The 23,110-nt window shown below is 39.6% G+C and overlaps 1 protein-coding gene across 7 annotated transcripts in view; it reads left to right on the forward strand.

Annotated features, from left to right (window-relative positions):
* BBS4 (Bardet-Biedl syndrome 4) overlaps positions 1-23,110 on the forward strand; it is a 52,218-nt gene that overhangs the window by 14,127 nt on the left and 14,981 nt on the right. For 5 of the 7 annotated variants that reach the window (XM_009429006.4, XM_016927056.4, NM_001280187.1 and 2 more), the window contains 5 exon segments: positions 9,429-9,508; positions 11,984-12,047; positions 15,027-15,138; positions 16,509-16,581; positions 22,528-22,581. In XM_009429006.4, the coding sequence (XP_009427281.1) occupies positions 9,429-9,508; positions 11,984-12,047; positions 15,027-15,138; positions 16,509-16,581; positions 22,528-22,581 (383 nt within the window). 7 annotated transcript variants of the gene reach the window in all.

Here is a 23,110-nt window from a genome sequence, read left to right on the forward strand (position 1 = left end):
CTCGCTTTATTGCCCAGGCTAGAGTGCAGTGGTGCGATCTCAGCTCACTGTAACCTCCGCCTCCTGGGTTCAATCGATTCTTCAGCTTCAGCCTCCTGAGTAGCTGGGACTATAGGTGTGTGCCACCATGCCCGGCTAATTTTTGTATTTTTAGTAGAGACGGGATTTCACCATATTAGCCAGGCTGGTCTTGAATTCCTTACCCCATGATCCGCCCGCCTCAGCCTCCCATAGTGCTGGGATTACAGGCATGAGCCACTGCACCTGGCCTGAACATTTATTTACTGGTTTTTTTTGTGTGTGCATGTGTGTGCAAGTTTTCACTTGAATAAGTGCCTAGGGAGTGGAATTGCTTGGTCATATGTGAACTGTTTGTTTTAACTTTATAATAAACTGCCAAAGTATTTTCCAAAGTGGTTGTACAGTTTTACCCTACCGCCAGCAACGTGTGAGGATTCTGTTTGGCTACATTCTTGCCAACATTTGTTACTATCAGTCTTTTTCATATTAGACTTGCTGGTGGGTGTATTGTGTTTTATTGTGATTTTAATTTGCATTACACCAATGACTAGTGATGTTGAACACCTTTTCATATACTTATTGGTCATATCTTTTGTGTAGTGCCTGCTCAAGTTTTTTGCCTATTTTTAAATTTTTTTTCCTTATTATTGATTTGTGAGACTTCTTAATATATTCTGAATGTAAGTCCTTTGTCTGTTATATATGTGGTAAATATTTCCCCCCAGCCTGTGTTTTACTACTTTCATTTTATTAAGGTATCTTTTGATGATCAAAAGTTTTAATTTTGATGAAGGCCAATTTACTATTATTTTTCTTTTGTTATTAATGCCTTCTCTGTCTTGTCTAGGAAATCTTGATCCTTACCCCAGACTGAGTTGTGTGTCCCCTCCCTTTTCTGCATTAATATTGCAGAAATTAATTTTTTGGTTTTAGAAAATGTCTAATTTGGCTCAATCAGTAATTTTTGATATCTTTCTATTGAAATATATATACAGAAAAGTACATACATAAATCATAATTGTACTGTGCAGTGAATTTTTACAAAGTAAACATACCCATGTAATCACCATCTAGATTAAGGTATAGAATATTATCAGTGCCCTCCAGGCCGCCTCCTTATTCCCTACCAGTCATTAACCACCCCTCCCAAAGGTAGTAACTTGTATTTAACTTCTATCTTCTAGATCAGTTTTGCCTGCTTTTGAATTTAATGTAAATGGAATCATGCAGTGTGTACTTTTTAATATCTAACTTCTTTGCTCAGAATTATGTTTGTGAGATTTATTTATGTTGTTGCATGTAGTAGTGGTTGGTTGTTTTCTTCCTTGTTATATATATTCCATTATGGGGCTCTACCTAAGTCTATTCATTTTATACTTGATGAACATTTGGGATATTTTTATTGTGATGTATTATGAATAATGCCACCATGAAGAGTCTTGTATATGTTTTTTGGTACACATACATACTTAGGAGTAGGATTTTCAGGGTCACCAGGAAGGATATATTTAGGCTCAGTAAATACTAGCAAGCAATTTTTAAAATGCGGTTAATATAATCCCCATGTGTAAAATAAAGGTGTACAAACACACACACACACACTTACTCAAATGCTTATATGTGCATAGAAATTCCTTGAAAATAGTCAAGAAGTGCTTCACCTCTGGTAAGGGATAGGAATGGAATGGGTCTTTTGTTTAGTATCCTATGTGCCCTTTGAATTTTGTTTTACTGTAAGTATGTATTTTTAAGAAAACCAACTAGTTATTTTAAAAAATCATTTGAAAGTCTTCCTACTTTGATATATGAAAAGCACTGGTTTTTAAAAAAATAATAGAAAAGCTTTAAAATCATTATTATTTTTTTGAGACGGAGTCTTGCTCTGTCGCCAGGCTGGAGTGCAGTGGTGCGATTTCCGCTCACCACAACCTTTGCCTCCCGGATTCAAGCAATTCTCCTGCCTCAGCCTCCCAAGTAGCTGGGACTACAGGTGTGTGCCACCAGGCCCAGCTAATTTTTTTTTTTTTTTTTTTGTATTTTTAATAGAGATGGGGTTTCACCATGTTGGCCAGGATGGTCTCAATCTCTTGACCTCGTGATCTGCCTGCCCCAGCCTCCCAAAGTGCTGGGATTACAGGCGTGAGCCACTGTGCCTGGCCGCTTTAAAATCATTAATGTTGCGTTGCTCAGTTATGTCTAATTGACAGCCCAAACATTTACATTGTAATATTAGAAAATCCTTTATGATTGGGCAGAAACTTGGTTTAATGGGTCACCTTGGAGACCTGGGTTATAGTCCTGCCTCTTCCATTAACTACTTGTTGAATGTGGACAATTTACTTAACCTTTAGGGCCTTAATTTCCTCCTTTATAATGTGAGAATGTTCTCTGAATTGCATAACTCACTGGCCTTATGTGAATATTCAGTGGAATAATAAGAGAGAAAAACTTTGAGATACATGCACACACACTCTTAAGAAGGATATAATTGTTAAATTTTGCTTTGAGGAAATAAAATAATCTAAGCTATAAAGTAAAACCATAATTAGCTAATCTTTTATATGACTTTTTTCTTCCTCATTTCAAGCTAATGAGAAGCAAACAAACTGGATAGCAGCAATATAATTAAAAAATTAAAGGCCAGCTTCTAGCATGTATTCTTGAGTCAATACTGATTCAGCCCAGTCTCTTCCTATTCCTTCATCATTTATGTACCTGAACAGAGTAGATGTTTCTCTTGATCCTGGGCCTGTTTGCCCTCAGATCCATTCCTTGCCTTCTCTTCTCTTTTTGGTATAGTGAGGAGCTGACTCTTGCAGCCTCCTTTTCTTGCCAGGCTTCCGTGTCAGCAGTTTCTGGCTGGATTAGCAAGTGGAGGAACTGGCAGGAGATTAGAAGGCAAGAAGAATGAGAAAACAGGGCTTCCCTCCCCGACCTTCAGGCCTCAGAGTCGTAGTGGTTTTTTGCTCATGCAGACTTCTGATTTGTCTCACCATTCCCTGTTGGGCCTCTCATTTCTTCCATTGCCTGTTCTCTGCATTAAAGTCCTTGTGTTTCAAATCCTCAAGTGGTTTTTTGTTAGGCTTTGACTGATACAGGGCTCAAAATGATAGTAATGAAAATGTCTTACATTTATATTCTTTTCAAGATTTGTTATCTCTTTTGATACCCCAGATATCCTATTGAGGTAGAAAAGTGTTATAATTCCTGTTTGGCATGAGGAAATTAACATTTATTGAATGACATTTTCAGATTCTTTGGATTTTCGGGTGAAAATTTTAGGGGGGATAAATGGAGGCCCAGAGAAGTGAAATAACTTGCCCTAGGCCCCATAGAAGGCTGGTATTGAATCAAGATTGAAATTCTGCATGTGAAAACTTTTATGTGCTACATGTCTGCTAGTCCTGGAAGAAATCCTTTCTTTGATGAGTATTTTTTTTAAAAGGCTTTAGTTGCAATGTATTTACAAAAGCCTTATTTATTTAGTAAATTTTTCAATGAAAAATCTGAACCATAATAATTTTCTGCTTAGTACTTATATAGCTAGCATACTATCCCTAGCATTAATCAAAGTGTCATGTAAAGGTTTGATTTTTGAGCCTAAGCAGAATTTGAAATTCTTCTAAGAGAATTTAGCACCTAGGGCAAACTACAGGGGAGAATTCTTGAGGTGTCATGTTTATTCACTTCTGGAATTGTTTAAAATATGTCAGGTGCATCCTTAAAGGGAGAAAGAAGGGGAAGAGATGTTACAAAAGAGTAGAATGGGGCAAGAGAAGTGGCAAGGGAGTATTGTTGCTAGGTTGCCAGCCTTCTGCCCCCACTGTCTTGGTGATGGTGGAGGGGTAGTGTGGCAGCTGGGATATGAATGAGGTGTTTTTTATAACTCACTAAAGGCCATTACCTTGTCTTCATCTCGTCAGCTGGCTACCTGACCTCTGTGGTAACATAGGCTCCTGAAATGTAGCATTGGAGATGATCACTGTGCTTTATTGCAAAATAGGGGAGACTCTGCTCTGCATTTACATGCTTATGTTTTGTGGAGGATCTTTCAACTAGTAATTCTCATAATACCTGTGAAAGCATATAAGAACCAGTATCTCCATTTTTAAGGGGAGTTGGAGTGAGCAATGATTTGGAATACCAGAAATTCAACTTATATATTTACAGGTAAAATTCTACTTGTAAATTCAGGATTCATAGATTCTAGGGATTTCTGAGGTATCCAGAATTTCTTCATCTTTGATGATAAGTAGATAATAATGGTAATAAAAATAACAGCAACAGGCCCAGCACAGTGGCCCACACCTGTAATCCCAGCACTTTGGGAGACTGAGGCAGGTGGATCACTTGAGGTCAGGAGTTCAAGACCAGCCTGGCGGACATGGCAAAACCCCATTTCTACTAAAAATGCAAAAATTAGCTGAGCATAGTGGCATGTGCCTGTAATCCCAGCTACTCAGTAGGCTGAGTCATAAGAATCATTTGAATCTGGGAGGTGGAGATTGCAGTGAGCTAAGATCGTGCCACTGCACTCCGGCCTTTATGACAGAACTTGACTCCATCTCAAAAAAAAAAAAAAACAAACAAAAAAACAAAATGCAAAAAAACAGCAACAATAATAGGTAACATTTCTTTAAGGCCTACTATGTACCAGGCACTATTTGAACCTCTTTATATATTAGGTAATTCGATACTCACAACTCTATGAGAATGAGTATTTTATTTCCTGACCCTTCTATTTAAAAGTAAAACCCCCCACCCGGCACTGTTTCTCTTTCCTGCTTTATTTTTCTCCATAGAAAAATATCACTCATAAGTGTAACATACTTTATTATCTGTCCTGTGTGGTAGTAGCCCCTGCCCTCAATTATAAGCTCCATGAAATCAGGGAGTCAGTTTTGTTCACTGCTCTATTCCCAGTGCCTAGAACAGTGCCTGGAACATGGTAGGTACCCAGCAAATATTGGTTGAATGAATGAGTCTTGGTTTTACAGATGAGGAAACTATAAATTTCCCAGGTCAGACATTTGGTAATAGGACAGTTGTGTACACTGAAATGTTCTCTAAAATAGCTGATGGAACGAAAATTAGCTTTTGGACAGCTACATCTCCAAGAGTGTGAAATGACCTTCAGCACTGGATTTGGTGGATTTTCCTTTTTCTAATCCCTAGAGTTCCATTTAATGAGCGTTTGGGTTCTTGAGCTACCTTACAAATTGAACAATTTTTTTCTCCAGCTTTCACTCAAGAAACACAAAATGTGGCTTGTCCTTTTTTTTTTTTTTTTTTTTTTTGAGACTGGGTCTCACTCTGTCACCCAGGTTGGAGTGCAGTGCACAATCATGGTTCATTGCAACCTCTGCCTCCCAGGCTCAAGCAATCCTCCTAACTCAGCCTCCTGAGTAGCTGGGACTACAGGCTTGTGCCTCCACTCCTGGCTAATTTTTTTGTATTTTTTGTAGAGATGGGGTTTGTCCAGGCTGGCCTTGAACTGCTGGACTCAAGTGATCCGTCCACCTGGGCCTCCCAAAGTGCTGGGGTTACAGGTGTAAACCACTATAGCTAGCCCTGATTGTCTTTTATTGTGAGATTTTAATAACAGCTAAGACTTGAAAATTAACATTTTATAAATTTTCTTTTAGACTACTTAGTGATATTATACTAAGTATCTAAGGTTTGTAATACTTAGTATAAACTCAAAAGGGTTCAGTGCCTCATTCTCTTTTACTCTTTCCCTTTAGTAGATAGGTGACAGAGGACTGGGTCATGCAGTTGAGACTTGGTCCAAGATTACTTAGTAAGCTACTTGTCCCAGAACTATTTATTTATTTACTTATTTTTGAGATGGAGTCTCGCTCTGTCGCCCAGGCTGGAGTGCAGTGGTGTGATCTTGGCCCACTGCAACCCCCGCCTCCTGGGTTCAAGCGATTCTTCTGCCTCAGCCTCCCGAGTAGCTGGGATTATAGGCGCCCGCCACCACTCCTGGCTAATTTTTTGTATTTTTAGTAGAGACTTGGTTTCATTGTGTTAGCCAGGATTGTTTCGATCTCTTGACCTCATGATCCACCTGCGTGGACCTCCCAAAATGCTAGGATTACAGGCGTGAGTCACCGCCCCCGGACCCTGGAACTATTTATGACGATGCACTTTATGCACTTAACACACTCACATGTCTTTAAGCTTGGTGACTCGTGTGGCTTTTTCAAAGGAGATTTGATTCTGGAAGTGGTTAAGTAGAATGTGAATGGCTAAGGTCTGGTCATTGGTGAGGCCTAGGGGAAGAAAAGAAAGGAAACACAAGTCTTAGAAGAATTTCAGATCGGCCCCGACGACTAGAAGGGTGGTTCTACTAAGAAAATGTGTGTAGTCAGAAAATGAAGAGTCAGTTGCTTAAAATTTTACTTTTTTACTTTTTTTCTTGTTCCTGGCATGTAAAGTCATATCCATACTTTCTGTTATAATTTCTTCTTACAAATTCCATTGATAATCCCTATTCTTGGATAGCAACGAGCAGCATTACTTCTTTTTTATTTTTTTTTAAAAATTAAATTTTTTGTTGAAATGAGGGTCCTGCTGTATTGCCCAGGCTGGTATCAAATTTCTGGGCTCAACTGATCCTCCTGCCTCAGCCTCCCAAAGCGCTGGGATTACAGTTGTGAGCCAGTGTGTCTGGTTGTACCTTTTAATTTTTGTGTTCAGGCAACATTAACTCTGAGTCACAGTAAGCTTTTTTTTTCTTCCTGTCATATTATGGACATAGAAGTTTTTTGGTTTTCTTTAGGTTGTTTCTCCTTAGGTTGCAGAACATCAAGAAATGGATTACAGTCATTTTCCTCTCTTCCCCATGCTCTTCCCTTTCTTTTCCTTTTTTCTTTTTTTTTTTTGGAGACAGAATCTTGCTCTTTGGCCCAGGCTGGAGTACAGTGTCATGATCTCGGCTCACTGCAACCTCCCCGCATCAGGTTCAAGTGATTCTGGTGCCTAAGCCTCCCTAGGAGCTGGGATGTCAGGCATGCGCCACCACACCCTGCTAATTTTTGTATTTTTTTGTAGAGATGGGGTTTCACCATGTTGTCCAGGCTGACCTCAAACTCCTGGACTCAAATGATCTGCCCTCCTCGGTCTCCCAAAGTGCTGGGATTATAGGCATGAGCCACCACATCTGGCCTCTTTTCCATTTTTAAAAAGGACTGTCTCCAACATATTAAAATTCACAAAAAATAATATAAACACACATGTACTCACTGGCTAGGCTTAATAAAAAAACATTTAGTCATGTTTACTTTAAAGCTTTTTATTTTTTTGAGAAATAAGCATTAAAGAGTTGAAGTCTCCTTTGTGTCTTTTCATAATTCTGTTCTTCCCTCTTCCTTCCTTGAGATCTTCACTATTCTTAGGTTAATTTGGATCTTTCTACTCCTTGTTACCACAGAAAAGTAATTTCTTAATGCATTTGACCATATTTTAAACTTCTGATTTCAGTGGGCAGGTAACTCATTTTATGGTTTCTGTATTGTGAGCCATTTTCAATGACTCAACTAGATTTTTTTCATCGTTGACTTCTCATTTCTGGGCAACAGCATAATGTTCTCATTTGAGCTATTTTTAAAGATTGTGTTTAACTATTTAAAATATTTGTGGTACTCTGATCATCAGATGTGATTTTTTTTTTTTTTTTTTTTTTTTTTTGAGACGGAGTCTCACTCTTTCACCAGGCTGGAGTGCAGTGGCGCGATCTCGGCTCACTGTAACTTCCTTCTCCCAGGTTCAAGTGATGCTCCTGCCTCAGCCTCCCAAGTAGCTGGGACTACAGGTGCGGGCTACCACACCTGGCTAATTTTTTGTATTTTTAGTAGAGACAGGGTTTCACCATGTTTGCTAGGATGGTCTCGATCTCCTGACCTCGTGATCTGCCTGCCTTGGCCTCCCAAAGTGCTGGGATTACAGGCGTGAGCCACTGCACCTGGCCAGAAGTGATATTAACTATCTTATATGTATATTTCTGTTGCGGGAAGTCAGGGGCCCCAAACGGAGGGACCGGCTGGAGCTGTGGCAGAGGAACGTAAATTGTGATGATTTTATGGACACTTATCAGTTCCCAAATAATATTCTTATAATTTCTTACACCTGTCTTACTTTAATCTCTTAATCCTGTTATCTTCGTAAGCTGAGGATGCACCTCACCTCAGGGCCACTATGATAATTGTGTTAACTGTACAAATTGATTGTAAAACGTGTGTTTGAACAATATGAAATCAGTGCACCTTGAACAGAATAACAGCGATTTTAGGGAACAAGGGAAGACAACCATAAGGTCTGACTGCCTGTGGGGTTGGGCAAAATAGAGCCATATTTTTCTTCTTTGCAGAGAGCCTATAAACGGACATGCAAGTAGGGAAGATATCGCTAAATTCTTTTCCTAGCAAGGAATTTTAATAATACTCTGGAGAAGGAATGCATTCCTGGGGGGAGGTCTGTAGGGCGTGTCTGTCTTATGCTGTTGACATAAGGACTGAAATACACCCTGGTCTCCTGCAGTACCCTGAGGCTTATTAGGGTGGGGAAAAAACCCCACTCTGGTAAATTTGAGGTCAGATCAGTTCTCTGCTCTCAAACCCTGTTTTCTGTTGTTTAAGATGTTTATCAAGACAATTTGTGCACCGCTGAACATAGACTCTTATCAGTAATTTTGCTTTTGCCTTTTGCCTTGTGATCTTTGTTGGACCCTTATCAGGAGTTTCTGATTTTGCCCTTGTCCTGTTTCCTCAGAAGCATGTGATCTTTGTTCTCCTTTTTGCCCTTTGAGGCATGTGATCTGTGACCTACTCACTGTTCTTAGGCCCCCTCCCCTTTTGAAATCCTTAATAAACACTTGCTTATTTTGCAGCTCAGGTGGGCATCACGGTCCTACCGATATATGTGAGGCCCAGCTGTGAAATTCCTCTCTTTGTACTCTTATTTCTCAGCCGGCCGACGCTTATGGAAAATAGAAAGAACCTACGCTGAAATATTGGGGGCAGGTTCCCCTGATATATTTCCTTAGTGACATTCCTGCAATCTCCTTTAGAAAGTCTTTCTGTTCACCTTCTATAACCAGGGAAGGAGAGATTGAGAAGAGACGAAGGATGATTTTATGTTTTTCAGTCCCAGTCATTATTTGATGAGAAACTGATATTACAAGCTTCAAAAACTCAAGATATGTATTCAACAAGTAGTAGTAGAACAAGTATCTTAGTTTAATAGTCTGTAAATTTTTGATGCACTATAATATATTCTTGTAGTCATAGCATCAAAATTTTAATGTGATATTGCAGTATGTTTATGGTTAGTTTAGACATGAGGACAGTGCTAAAGGAGAAAATCTAATGACTGTGTTGTTTGTTTTGTCAAAATATGCTACCTAGCTCCAGAGTTTCCTATTTTGGAGAAGCAGAACTGGTTGATTCATCTTCATTATATCCGGAAAGATTATGAAGCCTGCAAGGTAAGAGATTGCCATAATAATAAAAATGAGAGGCAGGATGTTGGGTAGGCAACTAACAGTGCCTGCTAAACAGAGTGTGGCAGTTTATATCTCAGTGATAAAACATGAATTCCTTCTTCCCCATACTTCATACACTGGTTATCTTTTGCTATGGTAGTGATGTTTAACATACAACCTCAATATTTCAGTGGCCCCCAACAAACAAATATTTATTAATTGCTCATGGGCTTTCAGATCAGCTGTGGGTTGGCTGGGTTTGACTGCAGGCTGTGGGTCAGGTTTAGGTGTGTTCTATGTGTCTTCTCATGTCAAGAGCAAACAACTCTCTTGGACATGTTGGTCTTCTGGTGGAGGCAGATGTTCAACTCAGCATATTAACTTTTTTATCTTTGGATAGATGAAAAATGGTATTTTGTCGAGTTCTTTTTTTTTTTTTTTTTTTTGAGATGGAGTCTCACTGTCACCTAGGCTGGAGTGCAGTGGCATGATCTTGGCTCATTGCAGCCTTTGTCTCCCAGGTTCAAGCAATTCTTCTGCCTCAGCCTCCCCAGTAGCTGGGACTACAGATGAGTGTCACCATGCCCAGCTAATTTTTTGTATTTTTAGTAGAGATGGGGTTTCACCATATTGGCCAGGCTGGTCTCGAACTCCTGACCTTGTGATCTGCCCGCCTTGGCCTCCCAAAGTGCTGGGATTACAGGCGTGAGCCACCGTGCCCAGCCCTGAGTTTTATTTTTTAATTTCTCTCTTACTGCAAGGTTGATCATCATGTGTATATTTAAAAACCATTTGTATTTCCCTTTCTCTGTATCTTTGGTGACATACCATATGTGTTACAAACTTGCAGGCAGACAGTGGTAGTACTAACATGCAGAATGTATCCTTGGTGTCATCTTTGTTGGTATCCAGAGCTTTGTGACCCATCTAAGGTTTTTAATGTATACCCATGGCATTTATACCTATGGCAGTGCACAGAACTAATTCATACTGGTATGACAAAGATTCATACCAGTTTTTTGTTTGTTTTTTTTTTTTAATGGAGTTTTGCTCTTATTGCCCAGGCTAGAGTGCAGTGGCGCAATCTCAGCTCACTGCAACCCCCACTTTCCAGTTTCAAGCGATTCTCCTGCCTCAGCCTCCCAAGTCGCTGGGATTACAGGTGCCCGCCACCACGCCCAGCTAATTTTTTTTTTTTTTTTTGTATTTTTAGTAGAGATGGAGTTTCACCATGTTGGTCAGGCTGGTCTCAAACTGCTGACCTCGTAATCCACCTGCCTCAGCCTCCCAAAGTGCTGGGATTACAGGCGTGAGCCACTGCACCCGGCCCATACCAGTTTTTTTGACACCACTGATCCGAAGGCAGATACCAGTATGACTCTTTTTTTTTTGGAGATGGAGTTTTGCTCTTGTCGCCAAGGGTGGAGTGCAATGGCATGACCTTGGCTCACCACAACCTCCGCCTCCTGGGTTCAAGCGATTGTCCTGCCTCAGCCTCCTGAGTAGCTGGGATTACAGGCATGTGCCACCACACCTGGCTAATTTTTTGTGTTTTTAGTAGAGATGGGGTTTTTCCATGTTGGTCAGGCTGGTCTCAAACTCCCGACCTCAGGTGATCTGCCCACTTCGGCCACCCAAAGTGCTGGGATTACATGCGTGAGCCACCACGCCTGGCCACCAGTATGAATCTTGAAAGGTTCTCTTTCTTTTTCATCTGTGATAATACTTGGAAATCTTTTCACACTTTTCTTAGCTTGCCTAATTAGATTTTAGACAGGGGTTGGCAAACTTTTTCTGTAATGGGCCAACAATATTTTAGGGTTTGTAGGCCACATACAGTCTCTACATCATATTTGTTACCTTATTTTTTATAACCCTTTAGAAATATAAAAACCACTGTTAGCTTGAGAGCTGTACAAAAATATACAGGGCTTGTAAGCCCTGTAGTTTGCAAATCCCTGTTCTAGAAGAAGTAATCATAACAAGGGAGTTGAAATTTTAAGAAACTGAATGAACTAGTACTTTACTAGGCATTATTAATACTCTAGGTTTTTTTTACATATGATTCTTGTCCACGTCTGCTTTTTCATTACTATTTGTTTTTTTGTTTTTTTTTTTTTCAGACAGAGTCTCACTCTGTTGCCCAGGCTGGAGTGCAGTGGCGCTATCTTGGCTCACTGCAACCTCCGCCTCCTGGGTTCAAGCGATTCTCCTTCCTCAGCCTCCTGAGTAGCTGGGATTACAGGCACGCACCACTATTGCCCGGCTAATTTTTGTATTTTTAGTAGAGATGGGGTTTCACCATATTGGTTAGGCTGATCTTGAACTCCTGACCTCATAATCTGCCTGCCTTGGTCTCCCAAAGTTTTGGGATTACAAGCATGAGCCACCGCACCTGGCCTGTCCATGTCCACTTTTTCTTAAAGACACCTGAAGAAACTTAACCACTGCTCAGAAGCATTTTTCTCCCTCTTTCAGGCTGTTATCAAAGAACAGCTTCAGGAGACTCAGGGATTATGTGAATATGCTATCTATGTCCAAGGTAAGACACATACTTCTTGTCTTCTTGCTAGAGAAATACACTTTTCCTAGGTTCTTGAAAAAGAGCAGGCAATTGAAGAAACAAGTTCAAGTACAGTCATGCACCACTTAACAATGGAGATATGTTCTAAGAAATGTGTTGTTAGGCAATTTTGTCATTGTGTGAACATTACATGGAGTGTACTTACACAAACATAGATGGATGATATAGTGTACTATACACATAGGCATAGATATAGTGTACTATACACATGATATAGTCTGTTGCTCCCAGGCTACAAACCTGTATGAGCAGGTGTTATACCGAATACTGTAGGCAGTTGTAAAACAGTGGTAAGTGTATCTAAACATAGAAAAGGTACTGTAAAAATATGGTATAAAAGATAAAAAATAGTATACCTGTGTAGAGTACTTACCATGGATGGACTGGAAGTTGCTCTGGGTGAGTTAGTGGTGAGTGAATGTGAAGGTCTAGGACATTATTGTATACTAATGTAGACTTTATGTTGTATACTAATGTAGACTTTATAAACACTGTACACTTAGCCTACACTAAATTTATTTAAAAATATTTTTTCTACAATGATAAATTAACTTTAGCTTACTGTAACTTTTTACTTTATAAACTTTAAAACTTTTTGGCTCTTTTGGGGTAAAACTTAAAACACACAACAACATTGTACATTTGTACAAAAATAGTTTCTTTAGGTCCTTATTCTATAAGCTTTCTTCTTTTTCTTTCTTTTTTTTTTGGTAGAGAGACAGAGTCTCACTTTGTTGCCCAGGCTGGTCTTGAACTCCTGGGCTCAAGCAGTTCTCCTGCCTCAGCCTCTCAAAGTGCTGGGATTATAGGCATGAGCTACGACACCCGGCCCTTTATGCTATTCTTAAAACTTTTTATTTTTTTACTTTTAAACTTTTTTGTTAAAAACTAAGACACACACACTACTACAGTGGTAGTACTAACATGTGGAATGTGTCCTTGCTGTCTTTTGTGTGTGTGTGTGTGTCACAAAGACATCTAAGGTCTTTGTGACACACACACACACACACACACACACGCACTGGTCTAGGCCTACACTGAGTCAAGATTATAAATATCACTGTCGTCCACCTCCTTATGGAAGGTCTTCAGTGGCAATAACATACATGGAGCTGTCATCTCCTATAACAACAGGAATACCTTCTGGAATACCTCCTGAAGGATCTGCCTGAGGCAGTTATTCTTTTTTTTAGTAAGTGGAAGGAGTACACTCTAAAATAAAGATTAAAATGTATAGCGTAGTAAATACATAAACCAGTAATGTAGTCATTTATTATCAAGTATTAAGTTCTATATATATGTAATTGTATATGCTGTACTTCTATGTGACTGGCAGCACAGTAGGTTTGTTTATACCAGCATCACTACAGATAGGTAAGTAATGCATTGCACTGTTTTGATTGCTATGATGTCACTGGGCAATTGGAATTTTTCCTCTTCATTATAATCTTAAGTGATCATCATCATTTATACAGCTGTCGACCAAAATGTCATTACAGGTGCATGAGTTTAAATGTTCCAGAAAGGTTTTATTCAGTATTAATCTTTTTATGGAATCTGAATATAATTACTGTGTTGGATTTGACTTCAGAAATGACTAGTAATGTTAAAAAATTGCTATGATTACCCATTCTTTAGTTTCTGGCTAGTGTTTTTTGGAATGGATGCTTAGGATTCCTGCCTAATACAGTGATTTCAGGGCCAAAAGATGCTTTTGGAAGGATTGCTTGTAATCAAGCTAAAAGAGATGAAGAAGAGCTTGAGGATTTCTGTAAGGTGAATCAGGATGAGGGGAAGAAGCCTAGAAATAAACAAGATAAAGCAGAGCATAAATTCAGCTCATTAGAAACCAAAGATAAGGACCACTCACTTACTTTTTTTTTTTTTTTTGAGACGGAGTCTTGCTCTGTTGCCCAGGCTGGAGTGCAGTGGCGCGATCCCAGCTCACTGCAACCTCTGCCTTCCAGGTTCAAGCGATCCTCCTGCCTCAGCCCCCCTATTAGCTGGGATTACAGGCACATGCCACCATGTCCAGCTAGTTTTTGTATTTTTAGTAGAGATGAGGTTTTGCCATGTTGGCCAGGCTGGTCTCGAACTCCTGACCTCAGGTGATCCACCTGCCTCGGCCTCCCAAAGTGCTGGGATTACAGGCATGAACCACTGCACCTGGCCCACTGACTTAAATTTTCCTCTTTAGTGGCATAAGTAGCATTCCTAGTTTTTCCAGGAACTTTCTTTTTGACTCTTGGGTGTAAATGAATGGTTTTGTTTATCATTCATTGCATTTGTAGTCTTCAGATTAACATATAATTTTCTGACATAATTGTTAAGATATTGACAAATTTAGGACATCATGGCAAAAAGTGCTCTTATTCCCAGTGTCATAAGTATCAGACTTTCAGTGCCTGATAAATTCTTCTGAAAACATAGGCCTAGGAAAAACCTCTGGTTCTAATTGGTTGTTACACTGACAACTGAAGTCTTAAATGTTACTGTATCCTTTGCCAGAATCTCCATGTTGAATTTGAGGTATTGATTCCATTTGCCCCATTTGGGGGCTCGCTCTGAAAACTATCAGTTGGAAGTAAATTATGATAAATGAAGCATCTGATGGGGAAGCTCCAAAATGTTGTTAATGTGAAGAGTTTGTGTGATAATTTGCAAAGGAACTGATTATCTATGTGATGGATCCTGGGAGTAGAGAGAGAAGTAGGTAGGTTTGAGCTACCTTGCTAAAAGACAGTTGAGCTTGTCAGCAGTTTTGGTTGTTGTTTCAGCCTGTCCAAAGCCATATCTGATTGTTTTAAGGATACAGTTGTCCAAAGGATTTACTCGATGTGGTTTCCCAGTTTTCTCTTCTCCAATTTTTCTGACCCCAGGCTCCATTCTTCCCAGAACATGGTTTTACTTTTTTTTGTATTTTCTGTTTCTTGGCAGCATTGATATTTCGCCTAGAAGGAAATATCCAAGAATCCCTAGAACTCTTCCAGACATGTGCAGTTCTTAGTCCTCAGAGTGCTGATAACCTCAAGCAGGTGGCCAGATCTTTGTGAGTATTGGCAACCTGGAGGCCCTAGGGCACTCACGGAGAACAGTGTAAAATGCATTCCTAGGTCCAGCCTGCTGCTGGCAGCTGCATCAGCCTGATACACAAGTGGGGAATGGTTTAATAGGTACAGTGGGATTCACTCTGAAGAGCATGGATTAAGTTTGAAATTTGAGAAAATGAGATAACTAGTGTTAATGAACTAAGCATTTTAAACACTGTGCATTCTAGTTTGATGGGGGACCGATATTGTTTATCATGTAAATAGAGACACCTTGTACCCTAAGTCTTCTAAACTTACTGGCAATCCTTGGAATTTTTCTCATCTACTCTTCTAACACTTAGTATTTGTCACACAGTAAGTTTTTAGTAAGGACAGAGAGTTCCTGACTTCTGATGGTTCAACTTATATAATTTTTCAACTTTACAATGATGTAAAATTGTTATGTATTCAGTAGAAACTGTACTTCAAGTATCCATACAGCCATTCTGTTTTTCATTTTCAGTATAGTATTCAGTAAATTACATGAGATATTCAGCATTTAATTATAAAGTTGGCATTGTGTTAGATGGTTTTGCCTGTCAGCAAATGTAGTTAAGAAAGTAGAGATAGGAACTCCATGGAACAGAGTAAGTGTTCTGAGCATGCTTAAGATAGGCTAGGCTATCTATGATGTCTGGTAGAGTAGATGTATTACATGCATTTTTGAATTACAGTATTTTCAATTTACAATGGGTTTACTGGGATGTAACCCCATCATAAGTTGAAGATCATCTCTATTTGTTGAGTGAATGTCCTAAAGATTCCTAGATGGAAGGAATCTCAGGTGTTTATAAACTACTAGGTACTCCCTTTTCAGTCCTTTGTTCCATGGAGTTCCTATCTCCCCTTTCTTAGCCACATTGCCATTCATACCTGTGTTGTTTTTGCATAGAGCTTAGTTTTCCCTGTTTCTCTCTCAACTCAGGATCCAATATCAAGGAAAGAGACTTAGTCTTGGAAGGAAAGGACGTGTCCCTAATGGGTGATGATAAATGATGGTAGTTACTGCTTAACATGGTATATCATTAGGCTTATTTCTTTTTTGGTCTGCATTTATAGTACATTGTAGAAGAAAAATTCCACAAGACTCTCACTAAAATTGGTATAGAATGAGACCAAGGCCTTGGAACAGCTGCCAGTGCAATCCCTACTAAGAGAGCTTCTGCTGTTAGTGTATAGCAGCTTCACTGACCAAACCAGCACAACCACCTCATAGAGAAAAGGCTTCTAGAATTCTCTGCTGGATGAAATATGAGTAAAATGTGGGACTAGTAGGGTTAGTCTTCTAAGAATTTTGAGGTAATAATTATGGAAAATATATCTTTTACAGATTTCTTTTGGGAAAACATAAAGCTGCCATTGAAGTATATAATGAAGCAGCTAAACTCAACCAGAAAGATTGGGTAAGTAGAGAACTTTCAGTTCTCTCTTATTAGTAAACTTGCTAATGGTTCCATTTATCATCTGGCTGTCTTATTTCTGAATTCTTACATTCCAAAAATGTCTTGATTTTAACCTCATGCTTAATTCATGATTTGTATAAGTATAGGATCAAAAACCATGTTTCCTCATAACTTTGCAGGCATTGCCGCATGATTTTCTAGCAGTTTGCTGACGAGCAGTCTCTTACCAGTCTGATTCTTGTTGATGACCCGTAGAAGCTTTGGGTATTTTTTTCATCATTGGAATTCCACAGTATCAGCAATAGGCATCTAGTTGTGTTTCATATCTTTTTCCCATCCCCATCTGTGTGACATTCAGTTGACTCTTTCATTCTGAAGACCCTTGCCTTTCTTTGGGTCAGGGCCTTTGAGTAGTTCTTTATTTTTCCCCTCCCCTTCTCTTTGTATCAATTGAGGATTGGGTGTAAATGCAACAGAAAATTTGACTAAACATTGGCTTTACAAATTCGTTTTTTTTTTTTTTTTTTAATTCTCATGAAACAAGATGTCCAGGTAAGTAGTTGCTGGCATTGATTTGGTGGTCCTAGGATGTCAAGACTGAGAGTTTTTCCTCATGGTTACAAGAAGACTGCTGCATCCAGCATCATATCTGCATTCTAGGGAGGGAGAAAGAGAAAGCAACAAGGAGAAAAGGACAGAGCCTATACTGGGAAAGCACAACTTTCCCAGAAGTCCCCCACAGACTTCCACTTATGTCATATCAGCTCCCCTTCTATAAGGAAGGCTGGTTAAATGTCATTTTTAATCTGGTCACACTGCCACTCTAAACAAAATTAGGGTTCTTTTAGTAAGGAAAAAGAGAAGAGTAGGTAGCAGGTAGGCAAGTAGATAACTAGCAGCATCTGCCACACTGTTTTCCATTCTCTATGAGACATGTTCTCTAACTATTCTCTACAACTCTTAACTTGCCTCTCATTTTCTACCTCTGTGTCTTTTTTGTGTGTGTGTGGTGGGGGGGGTACAGAGGCTCACTCTGTCGCCCAGGCTGGAGTGCAGTGGTGTGATCTCGGCTCACTGCAACCTCTTTCTTCCAGGTTCAAGTGATTCTCCTGTCTCAGCCTCCCGAGTAGCTGGGATTACAGGCGCCTGCCACCATGCCCAGCTAATTTTTGTATTTTTGGTAGAGACGGGGTTTCACCATGTTGGCTAGGCTGGTCTCCAACTCCTGACCTCAGGTGATTCACCTGCCTTGCCCTCCCAAAGCATTGGGATTATAGGTGTGAGACACCACGCCTGACCCTCCTTGTCATTTTATTATATGTTCAGGACATGTATTCAGTCTTATCTTCCATATCATCATTTTTGTTTTTAGCTATTTGTATTCTGTTATATACCCTATCCATCCAATATTTTTTATTTCATTTCCTTTTATTGTATTTTTAATTTCCAAAAATCTTGTCTTTTCTTCAATGTCTCTGATTCTTGAAGTTCTTTTCTGCTTCTCAGAATTATCTTTTTCTTCCTCTCTGCATTTTGGTTCTTCTATTTTATGCTGTTGGTATTTTCCAAGTATTTGGTGATTCTCAGAGAGACATTCATATCTGTGAGTGAAGAACTAGATTTATTAGTACAGAGAATTAGCATGGATTTCCTTTGCAGTTCTTACGGGGCACTATTATTTTTGAAGTGTGTTCAATTTGTCAGTCGCTTTTCTTCTGTACGTCGGAAGATTGAGTTGAGTCTTTATGCCATGGAGTATGTTATAGCTAACAGCCAGAGTGAAACTACAGATGAAGAAAAATTCATGTACTTTTCATTCAGTTGGTTTTTCAAAAAATGAGTATGTCTGCTATATGCCAAGCACTGGTCTATGCCCTGGAGATGCAAAGATGGACTGTTGGATTATAAGATACTCAACTAGAATAGGAAATGAAGGAAGAAGAGCAAGTTTTGGAAGAAGGTGATGGTAAGAAATCAGAGTTAAATCCTGTCTTTCAGAGGATTTTGGATATGATAAGTTTTAGGTTCTGAGGGGATATCTAAATTGAGATGTGTCCAGTAGGGTTGGATATAGAAATCTGAAACTCAAGTGTTTTGGAGTAGAGATGTGAATTCTGGAGTCAGCAACATAAAGGTGGTAATTGAAACCATTAGATTGGTTGACATTACCCTGCAATGAGCTGAGGATGGGACCCTGGAAAAAAAGAGTTTTTTACTTTTTTTTTGTCTGTTTGAGACAGCACAGGAAAAGTTACTGCTTTAATGCAGGGAGGAAGCCCTGCACTCTCTATGGGGGCCAGGATCATGGGGGTGGCCAGTGCCACAAATGGTCACCATACAGGCCAGGGAGGAGCCCACCAATAATCCCTGGAACATCCCTGGATGCTAGCAGTTTTTTACTTTCTAAACTTTTTTTTTTTAAGAGACAAGGTTGCCTAGGCTGGAGTATAGTGGGGTGATCATAGCTTACTGTAACCTCCAACTCCTGGGCTCAAGTGATCCTCCTGCCTCTGCCTCCTGAGTAGCTGGGGCTACAGGTGCAAGCCACCATGCCTGGCTAAATTTATTTTGTGGAAATGAGGTCTCATGTTGCCCAGGCTGGTCTCAAGCTCCTGTCCTCAAGTGATCCTCCTGCTTTAGCTTCCCAGAGTGCTGGGATTACAGGTGTGAGCCATCAAAAAGCAATTTTGAAGGACTGAGCAGAAGAAGAGAACCCATAGAGGGAGATAGGGAAGAGGTAAAGCAGGAGAGCTCAGGGTCACAGGGGGAATGGAACGTATTTCTTAATCTATCCAGTTGGTTGAAAGAGCTCATTTGGTATTACTGACTCACTTGGGATAACCATCCCATTGTTACTAGTAGATGTGATCATTCACAAAACAGCCATTCTTTTTTTTTTTTTTTTTTGAGACAGAGTCTCATTCTGTCACCTAGGCTAGAGTGCAGTGGCTCAATCTTGGCTCACTGCAACCTCTGCCTCCTGGGTTCAAGCGATTCTCCTCCCTCAGCCTCCTGAGTAGCTGGGATTTACAGGCACCCGCCACCATGCCCAGCTAATTTTTGTATTTTTAGTAGAGATGAGGTTTCACCATGTTGGTCAGGCTGGTCTCGAGCTCCTGATGTCGTGATCCGCCCACCTTGGCCTCCCAAAGTGCTGAGACTACAGGTGTGAGCCACCACCTTTTTTTTTTTTTAACTTTAAAATTTTTCTTTAAAATTTTCCCCTTCATGGCATTTTTATTTTCTTTTTAGAATATTTTAATGATTTTGAATTTTACTTTTATTAACAGCCCTTACCTACCCTACATACTTCATAAGTACCTGTAGAAAACCTTATAGTAGCTGGAGCATGGTGGCTCATACCTGTAATACCAGCACTTTAAAAGGATGCTGAGTGGGGAGGATCACTTGAGCCCAGGAGTCTGAGACCAGCCTGGGCAACATAGAAACCCAGTTTCTAGAAAATAAAAATAAAAATTAGTGGTCGTGTGCACCTGTAGTCCTAGCTATTCTAGAGGCTGAGGTAGGAGGATCACGTTAGCCCGGGAGGTTGAGGCCGCAGTGATGCGGTGAACTGTGATTGTGTCACTGCACTTCAGCATGGAAAGCAGAGCAAGACCCTGTCTCAAAAAAAAAAAAAAAAAAAAGAAACAACCTTGTAGCCCCACTTTCTTGGACTCATCAGGGTATTCCACAGTCTTGCTGCAACAGGGGAATAGTAATTCCTCCTGCCATTATCTTAGTTGACTTTTGGAACAGTTCTGTTAAGTAGGGAGAATTTCCCCCATTGACAAGTGAGGAAGCTAAGGCTTTGGAAGATGGAAGTTGCTACAGTGAGGTAGTTGCTGAGCCAGAACTGGAATTCAGACCTGTGATCTAGGATGATCTAAGATTCCTCGTCTTAAGACTGTGATCTTTTCCACTGTACCAACTGCCTTTGCAGGATGTCTGCTGGATTCCCTTACCTCCTGAAAGATAGGATTTGACTCTGATTTGTTCTGTTGCCCTTTCCAAATTTCTTTTGCAGTTAGTTTGTTAAAGGTATATTGCTGCCTTCTCAACTATCTCAACTATCTATCTCAATTATCAACTCAGAGGTTAGCCTTCAGGACATCTATTTACTTACCTACCTTGACAATTCCTACTGCAGAGCAGGACATTTAAAGGACAAGAAAGGCTTTATTTCTGCCTTGTCTCTCTCCATGCATGCATTCTTATAGCATGACAAAGTTGGCAGTATACAAGTTTTGGAAGCAGGCCTGAGTTCAAATCCCAATGTTCTATAATATGGACATGATTTGTGATTGAATAAAAAAAAATTTTTAATGTGCAGCATTTGTGAGATAATTGGAAATTTTAATGTAATTGAATATCTAATATCAAGCAGTCACTACTTTTTTTCGAGTATGACGGTGTGGGTAGGTTTAAGAAAAAGGCCTTATCTTTTAGAAATACATACGGAAACATTTGTGGATAAAACGTTGGGCTGTTATTTGCTTACAAAAGTTGTGGGAGTAGATGGGGTGTGGATTGGATGGTTGTTGGGACAGGATGATTAGTACCTAATTCTGTCTGCACTTACGTAGGATTGAAATTCTCCCTAGGATATAGAACTAAAAAAGAAAAAAAAAAATCCCAATACTCTCTGTCTTAAGTTAGGTAATCTACTCAACCTCTCTGAGCTTCAATTTCCTTATCTGTAAAATTGGAAAGATTATAACTATGTTGCAGGTTTGCTGAAAATTAAAGTAACATATATGAAAACATCTGGCATAAAGCCTGATGTTAGTAGGTGCTCAACCAATGGTTGCTGTTTTGTTGTTTTTACTATTTTTGGAGACTTGGAAAACATTAAATCAGTTGTTATCTCTGAGCCTGGGGGTCCATGTTTCCTCAGACAGGGACACATCTCCACTACTAATAGGGTAGTTCTTACTATGTTTCCCAAGAGCATTTTCCTTACCCTTGCTTTCTCCTTTTCCAAAGCTACCTTAAATAAAGGGAGGTTTATTATAAAGGAATTTGAGAGTCCATAAAACAGTATCAAGAGATGCAGGTTGGTCTTTTAGTGAAGCAGAACTGGAACGCTTCAGCATCCAAGGTAGCTACTCTGCCTTTTCTGCTTCATCTTTTCTTTCTGTAGATCAAAGGTTGGCAAACTTTTTTTGTAAAGGGCCAGTTAATAAATATTTTAATTTGTATAGCTTCATACAGACTCTGTTGCAACGACTTAACTCTGCAGTTCTAATGCAAAAGAGCCATACAAAAACAATAGTTGTGTCTGTGTTCCAATGAATCTGTACTTATAAAAAAGGGCAGGGAATGGATTTGGCCCATGGACCATAGTTTTCCCATGTCAGCTCTAGACTTCTGCAGATGGCTCCAATTACATGTATTCATCACAGCAGACTCCAGGTGGCGCTGTCAGTCCTCAAGTCCACATCACCTAGTAAATTTAGTACTTGTAACTAACTAGCTCTCTTCCAATTCCAGATTCCTAGGGAAAGGACTTCAGTTGAGTCAGGTGTCACTATCCAACTGTGTTGCCTTAAGGGCGGAAATGTGTGGCTAGCAGCCCTCTCAGCAGGGGCTGTGGGTAGTCTCTCCTGAGAAGAAGGAGCAAAGGGTATGGGTAATGGGCAACTCTTAAAGAAAAAAGGTATGGGGATGGGCTGGGTATGTGCCCCAGGGTTCCCCATAGATCCAGGAAGATCACGTGTTTATTCTGCTTTTATTTCTTATAATCTGTATTTTTTTATATTGAGGAACTTATTTTTAACAATTAAATATATTTGAGTATGAACTCTAATAAAAAGCTGACTGTAATGCATAGTTTAAAGTTTAAACCTTGCCGAGCAATAACAATCTCTAGATGTCTGTTGTTTCACTCTAATACTTACTGTGGAATTACACCTGAGTTGTTTTCCTTCTTTTTTGTGAGCCTAGGAGATCAGCCATAACCTAGGAGTTTGCTACATATACCTGAAGCAGTTCAACAAGGTAATTTATAGAAGTGGTGATAGATTTCACTGAGGGTGCACTTGTTGCAGAAGTTGTTACATTGCTCATTTGGTATTATCCCTAGTGCTTGCAGAGGTTTTTGGAACTGAAAATTGAAAGTACCTTTATATATTTTTTTCTGTTTTAATTCTCATTTGTCATTATTCATCTGTTGTTTTCTGCTTGTAATAAGAACATGGAAAGTTCTAGAAATATGAGGGAATGGCAGTTTTTCTCCTTTCTTCTTTTTCTCTACCTCCAGTTAAATTTCCCAGTTTAGAAACAGATGCTTAATAAAACATACATATCAAAAAGGGGACCCTTAAGTCTTAAAGGTGTGATCGTGACCATGTGAGCTATCTCCATGCCCTGACGGCAACTTAGTTTTTAGGGTCATTGAAAATAAATTTTAAATTTTAAGTGGATCTGATTTCTGAGTTTTCAGTTTTAATTTTGTAGTTATTTTCCATGATGAGAATTTATATTTCACTGTGATTAAGCTATAGACTCCTATATCAGAGAAGACAAG

Source organism: Pan troglodytes, chromosome 16 (assembly GCF_028858775.2).
Source record: "Pan troglodytes isolate AG18354 chromosome 16, NHGRI_mPanTro3-v2.0_pri, whole genome shotgun sequence".
NCBI classification, from domain to species: Eukaryota; Metazoa; Chordata; class Mammalia; order Primates; family Hominidae; genus Pan; species Pan troglodytes.